At 45.8% G+C, this 20948-nt stretch overlaps 1 protein-coding gene across 3 annotated transcripts in view; it reads left to right on the plus strand.

Moving 5' to 3' along the window:
* Window positions 1-11037: 11037 nt before the first annotated feature.
* LOC137560916 (uncharacterized protein PF3D7_1120000-like) overlaps window positions 11038-20948 on the plus strand; it is a 39707-nt gene continuing 29796 nt past the window's right edge. For all 3 annotated transcript variants that reach the window (XR_011029843.1, XM_068272089.1, XM_068272088.1), the window contains exons 1-3: window positions 11038-11167; window positions 19269-19378; window positions 20395-20628. Coding sequence is in view for 2 of the 3 variants with exons in the window: in XM_068272089.1 (XP_068128190.1) it covers window positions 11137-11167; window positions 19269-19378; window positions 20395-20628 (375 nt within the window). In the remaining variant the exon portion in view is untranslated. The remainder of the gene's footprint in view (window positions 11168-19268; window positions 19379-20394; window positions 20629-20948) is intronic.

Raw genomic sequence — 20948 nt, forward strand, 5'->3', positions numbered from 1 at the left:
AGAGGAAGCAGAGATGCCAGCAAGAGTGGTGGGGAGCGCCAACCGGCGCGGGAATGGCAGGGAGGTGAGTGGATCCTCTTCTTTTCCCCCTACCGCCGCAGCTGTCAAAGTACGATCCGCCGGCGATACGCGATGGCTGCTGAGGGGAGTTGTCAGCTGTCATATAATCTCCCCTCTCGGGTGCGCACAATTGCATCGGGAGCGGAAACGGTGGGTGGCGTAGATCCTACGCCGCATCAGGCTAGAACAGCCACAAGTGCGGCGTAGGATCTAATACCGGCAGTCCCCAAAAGGTTAAAGAGAGTCTGAAGCGATTTAAAATACATTTTTTTAATTCAGCAAGTCGCTTCAGCATTATAATCCAAACAGATTCGCTGCATTCCCGTGGCAGAACAAGGTCTTAATCCCCAGGGCAAAATTCTTCTGTCCTCTCGGGTAGAGGCAGAGCTTTGTGCAGTAGCTCTGCCTCTGCTCCAGTCAATCTCTGCCTCTCCCCGCCCCTCTGTCTTCTTTCACTGAGAGGGGCGGGGAGAGATGGAGATCGGCGGAGCTTGATTGGACTGGAGGCAGAGCTACAGCGCAAAGCTCTGCCTCCCCATCATTATGCCGCGGGCATGCGGCAAATTGGATTGGATTATAACGCTGAATAATAATCCTATGTAATTAAACCCTAACTGTCGCTGCATCAGCCTCCTGTCCCTGTGTCCTGTTTTTTTTGCTATTGCGCATGTGTAGCCATTGGGACAGGAGGAGGCCAGGGGGGAGCGAGCGGAAAGCGGCGGATGAGAGACGCCTAGAGCTTGTTTTTAAACGGGCTTAGGTCTACTAGTAATAAATAATAATAATGCCTACTGAATAAAAACAGCTATTTTAAAACACTTCAATCTCTCTTTAACTTTTTATCGTCCGCTTCACGCCAATTCGTGTGGACGCGGCAGCAGCCCCAATTGGCGTGAAGTCCTGGAGCGGGGTTTTGCAGGTGATCGCGCACGCATCTCCACTCCATCATCAGTCTCCCAGTGGCGATCGCCGCTAGGAGGCTGTTAGAAGGCAAAGCCGCCGTCTATTTACAATGTACAGCTATGATCGAAGCTAGCTCTGGAGGCAGAAAAGCGATCCGCTGTCATAGGCTGAAGCCTACGACAGCCAATCGCTGTAATCGGCTGGTGGGGGGAGGGAGGGATAGAAGATAATAAAAAAAAAAAAAAAATAGCAAAATATATTAAAAACACACAAATATTTATAAAAAAATAATAAACGCCCCAGCAGCAATCAGAGCCCACCAACAGAAATCTCTGTTGGTGGGCAGAAAGGGTGGAATCACTTGTGTGGTAGGTTGTACTGCCCTGCTGCGAGGCCTTAAAGCTGCAGTGGCCTATTTTGTAAAAGATAGCCTGGTCACTTGGAGGGGGGGGGGGATATAGAGAAGCCTGTGGTTCTTAAAGTGAACCAGAGACGAAGCACCCTTGTGTATTTTACCATAGAAATCAGTGGGAACATTAGAGAAAACATTTACCATGCTCTCTGTTCCATCCTCACTGCTAAAAGTGTCTGTTATCTAGCTGAGATAAGAATCCCGGGCTGAGCATTGAGTCTGGCTTTGCTATAATGACTCAGCTATAATGATTCCTGAGCAAAGCCAGCAGGGGGCAGGCTTGGACTTGAAGACAGCAAAGAACACAGTCTCAGCTATAATTATTCTGTAGCAAAGCCAGACCGACTGCTTAGTCGGGATTCTTATCTTAGAGGTGATAACAGGCAAATTAAACAGAGAACAATGTAACAAAGAGCAGATTAGGTGTTTACTGTCATGTTCCCACTGATTTATAAGGTAAAATACATGAGGTTGCTTCATCTCTGGTTCTCTTTAAAGTGGATCCGAGATAAACTTTTACACATTGCATAATTGTGTTCCTTTCCTATTGTTTATAGGGAATTCCTCAAGCCAAATACTTTTATTGTTTTTGTTTTAATACTGTAATTCCCTATAAACTAAACAAGCCACGCCCACAGGTTTTCAGAGAGCCTTGGCACTTTCAGACAGTAGCAAGGACTCATGGGAGCTCAGTCTGGGCAGGAGGAGGGGGAGGTATTACTAGCCAGAGATTTCAGAGGGAGGAGGGGGGTTAGGTTTTTTGCTCAAGATGCAGATAAGCCTGCCTCTGTGTAATGTTTACAAATAGCATGGCTGCTGTCATTGTATCACAGGAAGAAATAATCATATTCTATTAAAGGAGTCATCAGGGAACAGCGAGTAAAATGAATGGTACTTACCGGGGGCTTCATCCATCCCCAAGCTCCCAAGACCTCCCTCGCCGCAGCTCTGCTCGCAGCCGTTTGCCGGAGCTCCGACCCGGTCCCCGACGATGACGCCAGAGCGACCTGGAGGTCGCTCTGTACTGCGCCTGCGCAATCGGCGCTGTCGATCACCGTCACGTGGGCCGGAGCGGACTGCGCATTTTACTCTCTGTGCCCTGATAACTCCTTTAAAGCTGTTTGCAGCTATACTTGCTGTGTAAACTATCTAAACTTTAGATAAGATATCTAGACAAGTTACTTGTTCTAGTTAGTTTTTCATCTCGGATCTGCTTTAAGTGTTTATGCTGGGCATACACGGGAGAAACTCTCCTTATCAATCGAGCCGCTGATGGCTCGATTGATAATATCCGACAGGTCAGATGACCTGCCGGACAGATTCCCCGCTCGACGCACCAGGAGTCGATCCAGCGGCTAATCGGCCGCCGGATCGGCCCGTGTATGCCTAGCATTAGAGTAACATTTAAATTGCTATCTCTCCATCTTAGGGGCAGTTCACACTAGGCCTAAAAACTGCCTGGCAGCACTGCTGATAATCTTCCTCTAATACATTTTAGCCCTGGACCCTGAACAAGCATGCAGCAGATCAGAAGTTTCTAACATTGTCAGATCTGACCAAATTTGCTGCATGCTTCTTTCTGTTGTGATTCAGACTTTACTGCAGCCAAAAAGATCCTCAGGGCTGCCAGGAAACTGGTATTGTTTCAAAGGGAATAAATATGGCAGCCTCCATACACTTCTTACTTCAGTTATACTTCAAGCCAGCCTAAGTAAAACCTGGTAGGGCTCACTCCGTGGTTCCATCATAAATAAACTAATCATTTTTCTGGCATAGAATGTCAAACATTAGATATTTGACTCAGTAGAGGGACGCTTCTGTATGCTCTATAAGCTTCCCATGTCCGCCTTTTCCCTGTTGCTGCTAGCCGGGACCTTCTTCTTTGTGGCCACGCTCCCGTCCGTGTACGAGTGTGACTGTACTGCTCATGCACAAGCACAGACCACACTTGTGCAATAGTATGAAGCTGCTCATGTACTGAGGAAACGGCTATGCTCATATACATATCAATCAAGACCTTGTTTGATAGGCTTAGAGGGCCTTGACACTGGATCGGTGGGGTCAAGGATGATGGGGGAAGCCTCTGAGATATCTAGAAGCCTTAAAGTGAATGGGAAGGCTCTGGGTCATAGAGCCTTCCATCTCCTCTCTTGGTGCTCTCTATCCTGTGCTGGCTCCCCTCCTGTTTTAATCCCCCTACCTAATGGGTATTTGGAAGCCGTGTCCTCCCGAAGACGTGCGGATCCATACTACACACACGTGAGCGTGCAAGAGAGCGTGCTTGCGCAGGTGCAGTACAGGGCCGCCCTTCTTCAGGAGCACTCGGGCTCCCTGAAGCCTCCTTCGGCCGGGTAAAGCAGTATTTGAATCTAGTCAAATACTGCTACCAGGTGAGCCAGCACTGGAACGAGGGGACCAGGAGAGGAGCAGGAAGGCTCTATAGGACCCAGAGCCTTCCCTCTTCTTGGGTAAGTATCTGGCTCATTTTTTTTAAATGCGGTTCCCATTCACTTTAAGCCCCATCTCTACAGTACAATTTTCCATCCGATCGATGGATCTGTTAGACAATTTCCGAGCGGATTCCGATCGCTTTTACGATTGATTTTTGGTACTTATCAATGCAAAATCGATTGGAAACCATTTGGACGTCACAATGTAACTTCTTATCAGATCACTGGTTGATCTGATTGAAAATTGTACTGTGTAGATGGAGCTTAACTCTACTGAGCCAGTTGTGTGTGGTCCAGTGATAGGGCTGGTGCACACCAAGAGCACTTTTGAGCGCTTTTTAAAATGCTTGCGATTTGAAAAGCGCTTGGCTAAAGTATTTGAATGGGATGGAGCACACCAGAGCGATGAGCTTTTTTCTCAAATGCAAATGCGGGTCCTGCCTCATTTCTGCTGATTTCTGAGGCGATTCAGCCTCTGTTAACCTCCTTGCCGGTTATCCCGAGCTCAGCTCGGGGTAATCTGCCGAGGAGGATTCCTCAGGCCCTCCTGGGCTGATTTGCATAATTTTTTTATTATACACGCAGCTAGCACTTTGCTAGCTGCGTGTCACTTACGATTGCCGCTGCTCTGCGCCGATCCGCCGCTACCCGCCGCATCAGAGGTTGCCCCCCCCGAGACCCGTGCGCTGCCTGGCCAATCAGTGCCAGGCAGCGCTGAGGGGTGGATCGGGACTCTCTCTGACGTGACGTCATCGCGCCCATCGCCATGGCAATGGGGGAAGCCCTCATGGAAATCCCGTTCAGAACGGGATTTCCGGATGGGCATATGCGCCGGCGGCGATCGGCGCATACGGAGGGACGCCGCAGGGAGGGGGGAAGTATGTAGCTAGCGCTAGGCTAGCTACATGCTAAAAAAAAAAAAAAATGCAAAAAAAACCCTCCCTGCCGTGCGCAGCAAATAATTAGAACGGCAGGGAGGTTAAGTATAGGAAAATTGCTCTGAAAAGCTCTAGATCAGAGTGATTTTCCAAGTGTTTTTGTTACAGAAGCTGTTCAGTTACAGATCTACTGTAACAAAAAATTAAATACTCTACACCAAAACGCTTAAAAAATCGCTAGGCATGCTTAGAAAATCGCTCTGCACATTCCTAGAATCGCTCTGAAAAATCACTTCAAAGAGCGCTGAGTGTTTACGATTATGCTAGCGCCTTTTGGTGGGCCTTAGTCATGGAGAAAATCTAAACACATTGACAACAAAAGTTGTTAAGGTGATAGCTTTGATGAGAACAAGAGTTCTTAGCTCATATAGAATGCCACTTAGGGTGCATACACTAATTTTGATTGGCTAGTTCTACCACTTCCATGTAGTATGAAGGCCAACAGATTTTGAATGCTATGAACAGGCTGTGTAGGTAAGTTCTCCTACCACGTGGAAGGGGACAAATCGGCCAAGAGCCTGTTCCTTCTGCTTGAAGGTGGAACCAAAGATTGCCTCAGGGTGGAACGTCAATGCTGGTGGATTGATCCAGTATAAAATGACTACAGTTGATTTTAGAAGTGAAGATCCTTATGTTGTGAATGTGTTTTCAGTGCACAGGGTTAAAAACTACTTCCAGTGTAAGACCTCTTTCAGACAGGCAGTGAACTCCCCGCCTGTCAGCTGCTCTCCTGCATCTGCTGGGCACTTGTTAACACTTGGTACCAGCACAGCCATATCTGTGATCAGACGAGACTTGTTCCAGTTCTCTGCTGTCGGGTAACACTGCACGTCAAGTGCTATCGCACATAGTATTGCAAACGCACCCAAATGTTGCTTGTGGACCGCAGACAGGGTGCTGAACCGCCGGACAAGCGCACATTTCAGTCTTCCATCTAAAATATGTTTGTTTTGTACTATGTACAGTGCTATGGAAGATGTTGGTGCTATATCAATAAAAAAAAATAATAAAATAGAGAACCTACAATGTAAGACTCTCTCTCATTGCAGCAAGGATCAGTGGGTGGTAGGGTCAATTACTCACCTACTGCCCCATAATTCATCAATGACAGAAATTTCCCCTTTCCTGACTCCATGATTTGCATCTCACTGACCATCTGAGATAGAAAGTTATAAATGTGATAGCCTCTCCCCCCCCCCCCCCCCCCCCCAGTGGTTTCCTGTCCCTTGCGGGACTGGGAGCAGGTAGAGGTGACATTCTGATGGGCTTTCCCTCTTTCACAGGAGTAAATGGACATGAATGACTTCCTTTAGGAAATGGCCGTTGTCTGTAACGCTGCAGGACTCTCGTATATCTTGTCTTCTGATGATAACTCGAGTGTATTAAGTTTCTTTGTTCATTGTGAAGTCTGTAACCTTTAGTCTCCTCTGCTGGGAACCAGAGTTTTTGCTATTTTGATTTAGTTTCCTAATTTTCCTGACAGGAATCGGTGAGGCGTTGGCAGCGGGTTCCTGGGGGTCATGTGACACACCTTGGAGATATGTCTGTCATGCTCCGTTACAGAGAAACTCCGACCAAGAATTGAACTTTATCCCAATCAGTAGCTGATACCCCCTTTTACATGAGAAATCTATTCCTTTTCTCAAACAGACCATCAGGGGCGCTGTATGACTGATATAGTGGTGAAACCCCTCCCACAAGAAACTCTGAGGACTGTGGAACTCCTGTCAGCTTGTCTGTGAACCCTGTTGCATTGTGGGAAATAGCTGTTTACAGCTGTTTACAACTGCCAAAAAAGCATGCAGCAGCTACATCACCTGCCAACAGTAAAAATGTCACCATGTAATAAATGTCAGAATATAAATCAGGGAATTAAAATAATTTACAATGGGCAAACCCTGACTAAATCATTTATACATAATTATTGTAATAAGGAAGCACTTCTTTTAATTACATTATTTTCACTGGAGTTCCTCTAAGTTGGAGGGGGGAAGAGTCCTCTCATGCTTTTAGGACCTTAATATCATCCCTTTTACCTTTGTGATCTATAAATTGCTGAACCACAGAGGTGGCACAGGGGCTCTGAAGGTGGCACAAGGAGACAGAAGGAGGGACTGGGAGTAAAGGAGGCAAAAACAAACCCCTGTTGTGATTTAGCTCAGGGCGGGGCTTAATCGGGCATGGGGTTGCCTTCACCCCCCAGGACCAATGGCACGCTAGGTAGTGGCCTGGATTGCCTATGCCTGAAAACTCCTGTTTATGGATCCTACTGATCCGAGGTTGTGAGAGGTGTGGTGCAGTTTCAAATCATTCGATCATTATGATTGAATAGGCCAGATATCGATGATTAAAAAAAATGAACATTTATAAACATTTCTAGGTATAATTTTAAACTCTGAATTTTTTTTAAAGTTGTTTCCCCAAATTAACAGAAGACTCAAAATAATTGCTGCCATCAACAATATATAAACCAACTAACCAACCTTATTGTGACGGTTTTTCTCTACCAGGACAGCTAACCACCGCCGTTGTGTTAATGCGCTGGGCACAGTTCCCTACAAGGGGATCAGATTGCCAAATGCTGGAATAAATACAATAACTCCCTAGATAATATTATAGCGTTTGTTTCACAGGTCATAAATTCTCTCTGCCGGTGTAAAATTTCAGAGAATCTCGGTGAAGGAGTTGATTGGCCTGGCCTAGCGCAGAGAAAACGATTGGTACAGATGCCAGCAGGAGCGGACGGGCAGCTCGTATACAAAAACAACTTTTGTCAAGGACCGCGGTCTCCGGAGATGAGCGCACTCACTTCTAATTTCAGGGAATTAAAAGCAATCGAGGAGCCACTTGTCGTCGTCTCCTCGCTGAAAACATTCGTATAAAAATAAACGCGGACAATGTAGTGGCCGCGGCACTCGCAGAACATTACGGGGGCATCACAAGTTCACTTATTATTTTTATTGTATTTTTCTGGGCAGAACAATCTGTACCTTCAGTAAGAGCAGTCCACGTTCGAGGCAATTAAATCTGATAGCAGATGTTCCAAGCAGGACACAATTAGACCCTCCAGAGCGGAGACAGATTACAAACGTTCAGATGGCGAACGTGGAGGCAGACGGACGGAGATCTGAGGTTTTGCTGACTGAATGAGAGAGGAAATCTCTGCAGTGGATTATCTGAGGAGGCAACACCGGTCTTTGTGGTTCCGTACGTCTTTCCAACTCTACTCCCAGTGGCGTAACTAAGGAGCTTGGGGCCCCAGTGCGAGTTTTACACAGGGCCCTAAGCACTCTATTGATATGGCACCCGAAAACCAACCAAAGACAGCTGCATTGTCAGAGAGGTGTAATCAGAGTAAGGAAACAGTTTAAGGTACAACCGAGGTGACATGTGACATGATGAGATAGACATGTATACAGTGGGATGCAAAGGTTTGGGCAACCTTGTTAATCGTCATGATTTTCCTGTATAAATCGTTGGTTGTTGCGATAAAATATGTCATTTATATATATATATTATATAAGAGACACACACAGTAATACTTGAGAAGTGAAATAAAGTTTATTCTATTTACAGATAGTACGCAATAATTGTTTGAATAAAATTAGGCAGGTGCATGAATTTGGGCACTGTTGTCATTTTATTGATTCCAAAACCTTTAGAAATAATTATTGGAACTCAAATTGGCTTGGTAAGCTCAGTGACCCCTGACCTACATACACAGGTGAGTCCAATTATGAGAAAGAGTATTTAAGGGGGTCAATTGTAAGTTTCTCTCCTCTTTTAATATTCTCTGAAGAGTAGCAACATGGGGGTCTCAAAACAACTCTCTAATGACCTGAAGACAAAGCTGGTTCACCAATATGATTTAGGGCCCGTTTCCACTACTGCGGAAACCGGGCTGAATTCTGAGAGTTTCCCCGCAGGCGAACCGCGCGGGAAAACTCTGCCATAGGAATCTATGGCGCCGCCGGCCGAATCGCTTACCTTAGCGATTCGGCAGACATTGCTGTCAGTTTCCGTGCATGCCATGGCTTGTGGGATTCGCCAGCGTTCCCGCTGACCAGGAAGTGCCACTGTGCATCTCGCAGCCGCACACGGTGGCCAGTGGAAACGGGCCCTTAGGGAAAGGATACAGAAAGCTGTCTCAGAAATTTCAGCTGTCTGTTTCCACAGTTAGGAACATATTGAGGAAATGGAAGACCACAGGCTCAGTTAAAGTTAAGGCTCGAAGTGGCAGACCAAGAAAAATCTTGGATAAACAGAAGCGACGAATGGTGAGAACAGTCAGAGTCAACCCACAGGCCAGCACCAAAGACCTACAACATCATCTTGCTGCAGATGGAGTCACTGTGCATCGTTCATTCGGCGCACTTTACACAAGGAGATGCTGTATGCAAGAGTGATGCAGAGGAAGCCTTTTCTCCGCCCACAGCACAAACAGAGCCGCTTGAGGTATGCTAAAGCGCATTTGGACAAGCCAGCTTCATTTTGGAATAAGGTGCTGTGGACTGATGAAACTAAAATTTTGTTATTTGGGCATAACAAGGGGCGTTATGCATGGAGAAAAAAACACAGCATTCCATGAATAACAGATGCTACCTACAGTAAAATATGGTGTTTTTTTCCATCATGCTGTGGGGCTGTGTGGCCAGTGCACGGACTGGGAATCTTGTCAAATTTGAGGGATGCATGGATTCCACTCAGTATCAGCAGATTCTGGAGACCAATGTCCAGGAATCAGTGACAAAGCTGAAGCTGCGCCGGGGCTGGATCTTTCAACAAGACAACGATGCTAAACACAGCTCAAAATCCACTAAGGCATTCATGCAGAGGAACAAGTACAACAATCTGGAATGGCCATCTCAGTCCCCAGACCTGAATATAATTGAAAAGTGAGTGAGGCCTGGAGCACACCAAAAAGCACTAGCAGATCCGCAAAATGCTAGCGGTTTTTGAAACGCTTTTTCTTATTTTTATGAAGCGTTTCACCTAGCGTTTTGCGTTTTTGGGTAGCGTTTTTGTGTAGTAGATTTCATATATTGTTACAGTAAAGCTGTTACTGAACAGCTTCTGTAAGAAACGCCTGCAAAACCGCTCTGAACTGGCGTTTTTCAGAGCGGTTTGCATTTTTCCTATACTTAACATTGGAGGCAGAAACGCCTCCGAAATCCAAAAAATGCCTCAGCCCGGGAGTATGCGTTTCTGCTAAACGTCTCCCGCTCTGGTGTGCACCAGCCCATTGAAATACATTACATTAGCGTATCCACAGCCGCAAGCGGCTGTAAAAACGCAAGGAAGCCCGCTCGGTGTGCACCAGCCCTTAAAAAGAGCTGGCCATGCTCGGAAGCCATCAAACCTGAATGAACTAGAGATGTTTTGTAAAGAGCAATGGTCCAAAATACCTTCAAGCAGAAAGATGCTGGCCAGCCTCCCTGCTCACCCTACAGTTTTTTTGCAGTTGGACGGAGCAACTGCCATTGACGAAGTGCTTCTAAAAATAAAGAAAACCCTGAGAACCCCACCATGAGAAAATGGGCTAGTCCAAAACCTGTTGGTAATGTCAGATTTCTACTACTTACTGTAAGTGACAGCAACATGGGAGAAAAGTAATTGATGGCTCATTTTACTCTGGGAGAAATGTACTTCTAATTTGTATGTGTTTTAAGGCCTGTTTCCACTACACGCAGAATGGATGCAGAAAAACTGACTCCAATGAATGCCTATGGGAAACCTGCATCAGAAAAATTGCGTTTAGTGGAAACCGGCCCATAGGCATTCATTGGAGTCTTTCTGCATCCAATCTGCGTGTAGTGGAAACAGGCCCTTAAATTTTAAGATTCCCGCGACAGTTCATCTTTCAGAAATGACAATAATGTCAGAAACACCTAATCTGCTGCATGCTTGTTCAGGGGCTATAGTTGAAGATATTAGAGGCAGAGGATCTGCAGGACAGCCAGGCAACTAGTATTGCTTAAAATGAAATAAATATGGCAGCCTTCATATCCCTCTCATCTCGGGTTCACTTTAAGCAGTGATTACGCAAACAGTGTCAATCCGGCTGAAGTGTCACAACTGATTTCCACTTTTATGAACATGGGGGGAAAGAAAGGAAACTTAATGCATTTTAAGGCTATTTGCCTTTTTATGTATAGCATGCCATAGTGTACGGTCATTGGAGAGATCCCAGCAATGCAATGCTAGCCTGTCTTGTGTGGGCAGTTTAGTGCCCCCTGCTGGCTGTCTGCCTGTCCTCCCTCACTATGCAGTCAGCTCCTGTATCCAGGAGACCAGTGTAAACAGCTTGTAGCTAGCCGCCCGTCTCCCAGCACTCATCTCTGACACTGAGGCCTGTTACTGCTGCTTCTCCTCCATGTCTCGTCCCTGGCTGCACAGAGACACAGGTAAGGCCAGGCCGTGCTTCATTCCTCTCGATGGATTGCCAAGGCCCCTTAAAGGGAACCTTAACTTAGAGGGGTACGGATGCTTCCTTTTAAACAATACCAGTTGCCTGGCAGTCCTGCTGATCTCTTTAGCTGCGGTAGTGGCTGAATCACACACCTGAAACAAGCATGCAGCTAATCCAGTCTGACTTCAGTCAGAGCACCTGATCTGCATGCTTGTTCAGGGGCTGTGGCTAAAAGTATTAGAGACACAAGATCAGCAGGAGAGTCGGGCAACTGGTATTATTTTAAAAGGAAAATCCATATCCTTGTCAGTTTAGGTTCCCTTTAAAGGACAACTGAAGTGAGAGTTATATGGAGGCTGCCATATTTATTTACTTTTAAGCAATACCAGTTGCCTGGCAGCCCTGCTGGTCTATTTGGCTGCAGTAGTGTCTGAATAACACCAGAAACAAGGCATGCAGCTAATCTTGTCAGATCTGACAATAATGTCAGAAACGCCTGATCTGCTGCATGCTTGTTCAGGGGCTATGGCTAAAAGTATGAAAGGCAGAGGATCGGCTTAAGGGGAAACAAATATGGCAGCCTCCATATCCCTCTCGCTTCAGTTGTCCTTTAAAGTGGACCTGAACTCTTGCACAGGACAGAAGGAAAACATAGAGAAATCCACCCTGTATGTATTTAGAGAGTTTAGCCTGTCTAATCCCCCTTATCTGTGACTAATCACAAGTTGTAATTTGATCCATCAGCTGACTGCCACAGCAGAGCAGCTAATTTGTAAACACAGGATGTAAACAATGAAAATTTCATTCGGATTTCATCCTCCTAATTAGTGCAGCTGAGTGGCTTGTTTAGGGGGCGTTAAACTTACATCCGGCAGTCACATGACTACAAACACTTCCTCTTTCCGGGTTGAAGGAGGACGCGTAGTAGTCACGTGACCAAACAAACAAGCCGCTCAGCTGCAGTAATTAGAAGGATGAAATCCGAATGAAACACATTTGGATTTCATCCGTTAGCAATCCTTCGCTCATTACTGCGGGGAGAGGAGAGGGAAGGCTCTATAGGACCCAGAGCCTTCCTTCGCCTTAGGTAAGTATCTTTTTTTTTTTCGCTTCAGACTCCCTTTAAGGAAATGACTGACCTAAAAGTGAAGCAGAGACGAAGCATCCTCATGTATTTTACTATATATATCAGTGGGAACATTAGAGAAAACACCTACCCTGCTCTCTGTTTCATTATTTACTGTTCAGCTTGCTTCTTATCAGCCCTGATAAAATCCTCGACTGAGCATTCAGTCTGGCTTTGCTATAATGACTCAGCTATGATGATTCCTGAGCAGAGCCAGACTAAAGGCTCATACACACATCAGACTATAGTCTTTGGAAAATGAAAGATCACAGACCAATTTTACCCCCTTCCATGTAGTATGAGAGCCATACTTTACACAGTCTATTCTATGGAGCTGAACTCCCCATCAGGTAAAAATCTTGGCAAGATGCTGCACACACAGATGCTGCACACACAGATGCTGTATTGACACAAAAGATCAGTATCTGCAAAAGATCTGTTCCTGCAAAAGATCCGTTCCTGCAAATTTCATTCATAGTCTATGATATCTGCACACCTTGTTTAACTGACATTCATCTGCAGATCAGACAATCATCTGCAGATCTGAAAATCCATCCTGGTGGATCTGATCTGCAGATGAATGTCCGTTAAACAAGGTGTGTATGAGGATCTGCAGATATCATAGACTATGAATGCATTTTGCAGGAACGGATCTTTTGCAGGAACGGATCTGTTGAATGTGTGCAGCTTCTTGCAAAGATTTCTGTCTGATGGGGAGTTCAGCTCCATAGAATAGACTGTGTAGGTATGGCTCTCATACTACATGGAAGGGGGTAAAATTGGTCTATGATCTTTCATTTTCCAAAGACTATGGTCTGATGTGTGTATGAGCCATAAGGCTGCTTTCACAGTGGGACGTTACAGGCGCACGTTAGAGCAGCCTGTAATGCACCCCACCGCACAGCAATGAAAAATCAATGGGCTGTTCACAGTGCCCACGTTGCGTTACGTTGTAACGCAGCACATCTACATAACGTACTGCATGCAGTACTTTACACGCGGCTAAGACGCTTTGGACGGTTTGCACATGCTCAGTAGGTTTTTTTTTAATTTAAGGGCGAAGAGGAGGCGGGGAGAGGCCGCTATGTAGCCAGGCACATGGCTACTTATTATTCACTGCACTTGCAGTGTTTACATCCTGGAGCGGCCGCGGATTGGCTGGCGGGACCACGTGATACGGAGAGCTCCGCTCACGTGGTCTCCGCAGTGCCTCCGACAGAGCAGGCGCACCAAGAGCTGCTAGTAACGCTGCTCTTGGTAGCGTCCTGCTCCAACACCACCAGGCGTTGCGTTAGGGGCACGTTATGCGACCATAACTTCCCTAAAACGCAACGTCCCACTCTGAAACCAGCCTGAATGTTCAGTCGGGGATTTTATCAGGGCTGTTATGAAGCAAGCTGAACAGTAAATAATGAAACAGAGAGCAGGGTAGGTGTTTTCTCTAATGTTCCCACTGATATATATGGTAAAATACACAAGGGTGCTTCGTCTCTGGTTCACTTTAACAAACAATTAAAAGCCAGTAGTCCCCTAACTGCTCCCTGCAGGCCTATTGCCTGTTGTATGACAAAGACATATATGGTACTTCGCTCCTGTCAGTCATCTGCATCTTACGTGCTGCAAGCATTGAACATGACAAGTGTGATTGTGTTCATGTAACACTGGTCCCCGCCTTGCACATGATCAACGCTTTCCTGGAATTTCATGAATACCCCCTTGTGTTGGTGAATTGGCCTATTTACTGCTGAATTCTTCTAATAACAAAATGGCAGCGGAGCTGTGTGAGCGCTGTGCGGCGTCTGACACAATGGCGATACCACACCGCAGGCCAATCAATGCTAAAAATGACATCATCACCAATCATCAGCTGGTAATTGTTACAACAACAACATCACATGCTTCATTGTAACGGCATTTTCTTTTCATGCTCTCTTCTGAACTAATACGTAACACAATTAAAGTGGACCTGAACTCTTGCACAGGACAGAAGGAAAACATACAGAAATGCACCCTGGATGTATTTAGAAAGTTTAGTCTGTCTAATTCCCCCTCATCTGTGTCTAATCACAAGTTGTAATTTGATCTCTCCCCGTGTCATGTGACTGCCATGGCAGAGATGGCAGAGAGCTAATTTGTAAACACAGGATGTTAACCCTATGTTTGCTTCCATGAAAGCAGGAAGTAGAAACAGTGCAGATTTATTGCAGGATTTGTATCAGCTGTAACAAATTTATACTTTTCTTTAAAGGTTATTATGAGCAGAGTGGAAGTTCTGAGTTCAGGTTTGCTTTAACCACTTCAGGACCACAGTGCTAAACCCCCCTAAAGACCAGGCTATTTCTTTCAAAATAGGCCACTGCAGCTTTAAGGCCAAGCTGCAGGGCCGCACAACACAGCACACTAGTGATTTCCCTCCCCCCTCCTTTTCTCCCCACCAACAGAGCTCTCTGTTGGTGGGATCTGATCCCCTCCTTAGATCGCAGCACTGTACTACCCTAATAGAGGGCAGTTTCGCCATCTAACAGTCTCCTTAGATCGCAGAACTGTACTACCCTAATAAAGGGCGCTTTCGCCATCTAACAGTCTCCTTAGATTGCAGCGCTGTACTACCCTAATAGAGGGCAGTTTCGCCATCTAACAGTCTCCTTAGATTGCAGCGCTGTACTACCCTAATAGAGGGCAGTTTCGCCATCTAACAGTCTCCTTAGATCGCAGCACTGTACTACCCTAATAAAGGGCGCTTTCGCCGTCTAACAGTCTCCTTAGATTGCAGCGCTGTACTACCCTAATAAAGGGCGCTTTGGCCATCTAACAGTCTCCTTAGATTGCAGCGCTGTACTACCCTAATAAAGGGCGCTTTGGCCATCTAACAGTCTCCTTAGATTGCAGTGCTGTACTACCCTAATAGACGGCGCTTTCGCTGTCTAACAGTCTCCTTAGATCGCAGCACTGTACTACCCTAATAGAGGGCGGTTTCGCCGTCTAACAGTCACCTTAGATTGCAGTGCTTTAATACCCTAATAGACGGCGCTTTCGCCGTCTAACAGTCTCCTTAGATCGCAGCGCTGTACTACCCTAATAGATGGCGGTTTCGCCGTCTAACAGTCTCCTTAGATCGCAGCGCTGTACTACCCTAATAGAGGGCGGTTTCACCGTCTAACAGTCTCCTTAGATCGCAGCTTTGTACTACCCTAATAGAGGGCGGTTTCACCGTCTAACAGTCTCCTTAGATCACAGCGCTGTACTACCCTAATAGAGGGCGGTTTCACCGTCTAACAGTCTCCTTAGATCACAGCGCTGTACTACCCTAATAGAGGGCGGTTTCACCGTCTAACAGTCTCCTTAGATCGCAGCTCTGTACTACCCTAATAGAGGGCGGTTTCACCGTCTAACAGTCTCCTTAGATCGCAGCGCTGTACTACCCTAATAGAGGGCGGTTTCACCGTCTAACAGTCTCCTTAGATCCCAGCGCTGTACTACCCTAATAGAGGGCGGTTTCCACTACATGCGATTTTTCTGATGCAGATTTTCCCATAGGTATTCATTGGAGTGTAGTGTAGTGGAAACAGGCCCTTAAAGTGAACCAGAGATGAAGCACCCTCATGTATTTTACCATATATATCAGTGGGAACATTAGAGAAAACACCTACCCTGCTCTCTGTTTCATTCTGTACTGCACAGCTTGTTTCTTGTCAGCCCTGATAAAATCCCCGACTGAGCATTCAGTCTGGCTTTGCTATAATGACTCTGCTATAATGATTCCTGAGCTGAGCCACAAGGGGGCAGACTTGGGCTTGAAAAGACATGAGAGAACACAGACTGAGCTATAAATATTCCTGAGCAAAGCCAGACTGAATGCTCAGTCAGGGATTTTATCAGGTCTGATAAGAAACAAGCTGTGAAGTGCAGAATGAAACAGAGAGCAGGGTAGGTGTTTTCTCTAATGTTCCCACTGATATATATGGGAAAATACATGAGGGTGCTTCATGTCTGGTTCACTTTAACTGCTTGCCTACCGCATCACGCTAAGGGGCTGGCTGCGGCGGCAGCCCCAGGACAGCCTAACGCCGATCCTCGTAAAAGTCCTGCGGCTTCAGTTTGCATGAGATCGCGCGCAGCCTGCTTGGTAGGCGGAGCAGAGCTGATCACGGGAATTGGCTGACGGGGGGGAGGGAAGGGGGAATATATAAATATAAAGAAAACAGGAAAAATTAATTTAAAAAAAAATAGACAAATAAACATTAACAAACATCCGGGGGGTGGCGATCTGACCCCACTAACAGAGAGTTCTGTTGGTAGGGAGAAAAGGAGGGGGGGGGGGGAATCACTTGTGTGCTGTGTTGTGCGGCCCTGCAACGAGGCCTTAGAGCTGCTGTGGCCTATTTCAGAAAAAATGGCCTGGTATTTGGGGGGGAATGTAGTTCTGAAGAGGTTAAAGAGAACCTGTACTGAGTAAAAATATTTAAAATAAACACATAAGGTAACTTCAAATGAGCATTCCATAGTTACCTTGCCATCAGTTCCTCTCAGAAGCTCACCATTTTCTTCTGACAATAATCCCTTCCAGTTCTGACAATATTTTGTCAGATCTGAAATATATCAGTTGCTGTCAGTAAAATATCAGTTGCTGTCAGTTATAGCTGAGAGGAAAACGGATGTACCAGGTAATGTCCATGTTTCCCTATGGCTCAAGTGGGCGATGTTACAGTTTAACTGTGTGCTGACCAGAAAGCTGTTATGGGGTAATGGCTATTTTCAAAATGGAGGAAGGAAAATTGCCTTGATCACAGTGAACAAACAGGACGTAGGACAGAAGAAAGACACTGAGGAGTAGACTACATGGAAGGTAAGTATGACTTGTGTATGCTTATTTTGACTTTTATTTTCAGTACAGGTTTCCTTTAAACACATGCTGCATCTTTACAAGGTAGTTAACAGTTAAAGAGACCTATATCGCCTCTGAACTATTCAGAGAGAATGATTGTGTACGCAGGAAAAAGGATAGGTTTTAGAGTGTCTGTGTGTAAACAAGGGGTTAAGCGAATGTGGCTATGTAGGCAGAGAAAGAGCTATATGAGGGTGAGTATGTAGGTATGGAATGTGCTAGGTGATGATGGATGTGTGTCTACAAAAGGGGCTATGTAGGCAAAGAAGGGGCTAAGTGAGGGAGGCTGTGTAGACTGCAAGGGGGCGGGGCAAAGACTAAGCTGTCCATGGATATTGCACTGAGCATCTCTGAAAGTCTGTGATAAAGTGGATGATGATTCAAAAAATTATCTCTTTCACAACAAACAACTCCTACACAGATTTAGAGCAAATTCTGTAACCGAGCACAAAACAAGCCTTAGAAAACATTTATCTGCTCCAGAGCTGGAGCATCCACAAGGCAATCCTAGGCAGTTGCCTAGTGCCCAGAGAAAGTCTAGAGGACCAGGGGATGCTACCTCCACCAAATCGTACAAAAAAAAGCCAGGTTACCATCAGCGGTGGATAAAAAGCTATCTTGCCCAGGGCCCAATTTCATTGCAATCCTTTTCTGCTCTACTCAGATTATCATAATGACTTGAAAGGTGTAAAAAAAAAAACAAAAATACACCACATCCCTCCGCTAAGACCTCTCGTGTGTTTTGACAAGTCTGCCGCCGTTATCGCTTTCATGGCGGCGGCTGAGCGAATCAATGAATTGCTGCTCATGAGGAATATAGGAGGGGGGGAGTAAAGGAAAAAAAAAAAAACATGTTTTTCAGCTCGGAAATTGGTGTGATGCTGGAGACATGATTGCGAGGAAAGCGTTGCCATGGTGACTGATGGGTATTGTCAGACCGTCACGTTGATCTTAAGTCTAATTGTTAAATGACATGCGAAAAAATACACGGCTAGCTGCTGACTAAAACATGACAAATGTGCAAATTAGAGACGGGTATAAAAAAAAAGGTCTTTTTTAGATTCAACCTGATGACACCGAGTGATGAGGAGAAGCAGAGCACAGACTGTGAGGTACACAGGAGAGGGCACAGTACACATCACCAGAACACCATGGCTCCCAACTGTCCCTCTGTCCTCCTCATTTGTCCCTCTTTCAGGACTTTGTCCCTCTTTCTATGTAAATTTATATGTTTTTCTACTAAACAATGTGTTTGATTGACTCTAAACTTTATTCTCATCCTTTAAATTGATATATTACTAATTTTAAAGTGTTAATATGAAGGAAAATGAACCAGAATAGAAAGGACCAGTGTGGTTTGAATTATAAAACAAGATATTTTTCTTATGAAATCTTTATAGTATATGTGAATAGGGGTGTGATGGGAGCGTGATCAGGGGTTGTGGCTTAAGTGTCCCTGTTTCTCATCTCAAAAAGTTCCGAGGTATGAGAACACGATCTTTAGGCTGGCATGGGTACAACGGAAACCTGAGACCAACCTAATGCCGGTGTCTCCTTTAACCAGTTCAGCATCATAGGCTTACACACATTATGCTTAGTCACCTATACTGCACAGAAGTACCCAGGTAAACATAGGTGTCCTAACTCTGGCCCTGTAACATGCATAGTGCAGACATGCAAACACATTCATTGCATCAAACCTATCTAGGGATTAGGAGCACACATCCTGACGTCCTCTCCTGGGACAGACAGTGCATCTTACCAATCGCACAAGGGAGCTAACGTTATGTGTCCATGTGCACCATGCACATACACCAGCATAAGCTGTCTGCATGCTGACAAACACATACAGGGGAAGGAGGGAGTGCACTGAATTATAACCCTAACCACAGGGGTCAGTAACAAGAAAAAAAACACATATATCCAGGCACATCACCTCTAGTTAGGACATTAAATAAGTTATTAAGGAAAGGGAGGTGCTGAACCGTACAAAAACAGTATGTGTCTGGGTCCTTCCTCCATCACCTCATCTGAAGCCCAATTCAACACCCATCTTCAGCCTATCCCTTGTATCCTCTACAACAGATGGACTCTACCAGAAGGGGTTACCGCACTGTGAGACCTGTGCCAGTCTGCGTGCCACCATTAACCAGATGGAGAAGGACAAAGAAGAGGCTCTGCAAGTCCAACAAAAGGTACCTAATCACCAATGGTTTAGCCATACCGCTTATAACCAGTGCATTGCAGGCCTAACACTCATGGACGAAGGTCATGTAATGTCTGTTTACCTTATGTGATCTTTAATGACCAGTGATGAAGGACTACCTAACATAATATAAGCCAGACAGATTTGTGAAGGATGGGATTATAGCTGGTATCACCAGGACCACACATACAGTCCCTCACATCCTTGGACAGCTCTTTGGTCTTGGCCATGGTGGGTAGTTTAGAATCTGATTGATTGCTTCTGTGGACAGGTGTCTTTGGGGCCTCTTTTCCACGGACTGTTGAGCTGTGTGCTCAGCAAGCAGTTGCCAGGCAGCAGTGAGCGGTTACTAGGCAGCAACAAGCAGTTACCAGGCAGCAGTGAGTCGTTACCAGGCAGCAGTGAGCAGTTACCAGGCAGCAGTGAGCAGTTACCAGGCAGCAGTGAGCAGTTGTGAGAGTTTGAGAGGCATTTCACTGCCTATGAACTGTCCGTGGTAAAGAGGCCTTAAAGTGGATCTGAGACAAACTTTTACTCATTGCATAATTGTGTTCCTTTCATCTAGTTTATAGGGCATTCCTCCAGCCAAATACTTATTTTGTTTTAATACTGTTATTCCCTGTAAACTAAACAAGCCTCGCCCACAGCTTCTCCAGAGAGCCTTGGCACTCTCAGCCTTAGTAGCAAGGGCTTATGGGTGCTCAGTCTGGGCAGGAGGGGGAGGTGTTACTAGCCAGAGACACCAAGACATGGAGAAGCAGAGTTGTCACACTGTCACTACTAGGCATGGTAAAGGAGACGCAATGACATTTCCAGCTGTTGAAGAATTATGCAAATGTTGTATGCAAATGTATGCAGCTTGAAAACGAACCAATCAAATCCTGCTCAGGTAAAATTCAATTGGTCCATTTTCAAGCGGCATCAATTTGCCTATAATGTTTGCATAATTCTGCATCAACTCAAAATTATTTGCATCTCACTGGCCATTACTGACTGTCGCCACAGAGTTTCCAGAAGCAGCTGGCGGACATAGCGAGGAACCGGAAACACCTGGAGGAAGAGCGCGTCGCCATACTGCGCCACAAGCTGCAGCTGGAGATGGAGCAAAGCATGCAGGAGATACGCCAGAGCTGGGGGAAGGAATCCACAGAGGCCCTGCAGGAGGCGTGTCAGGAAGTGAGGAGAGAGGCGGAGACAGAGCGTGAGAAGGCCATACGGGAGGTCAAAGCGGAGGCCGAGGTGAGACTGACGCTGCTACTGCCTGACCAGTATATTTACACAATACATAAACTGCTAAATTATTATGTATGAAGTGTGTTAATGATGGTTTTGGGGTTTTTTAAACGCCACCTGCTGGTTGGAGTGAGAAGTGTTCCAAGCAGAAAGTGGTCTGTGTTTACTGCTTCTGGAAACATTTCTTAGGGTGCGTTTCCACTAGTGCGGTGGGAAATCGCCGCGGATTCTCCGCGGACGAATTCGCATGCAGGAGCGAAATCGCATGCGGTTGTATGCGAATTTCATCCAGAGAGACTGACAACTAAGGGCAAGTAGAGAAAAAA

The sequence above is a fragment of the Hyperolius riggenbachi genome, chromosome 3, assembly GCF_040937935.1.
Source record: "Hyperolius riggenbachi isolate aHypRig1 chromosome 3, aHypRig1.pri, whole genome shotgun sequence".
Lineage (NCBI taxonomy): Eukaryota > Metazoa > Chordata > Amphibia > Anura > Hyperoliidae > Hyperolius > Hyperolius riggenbachi.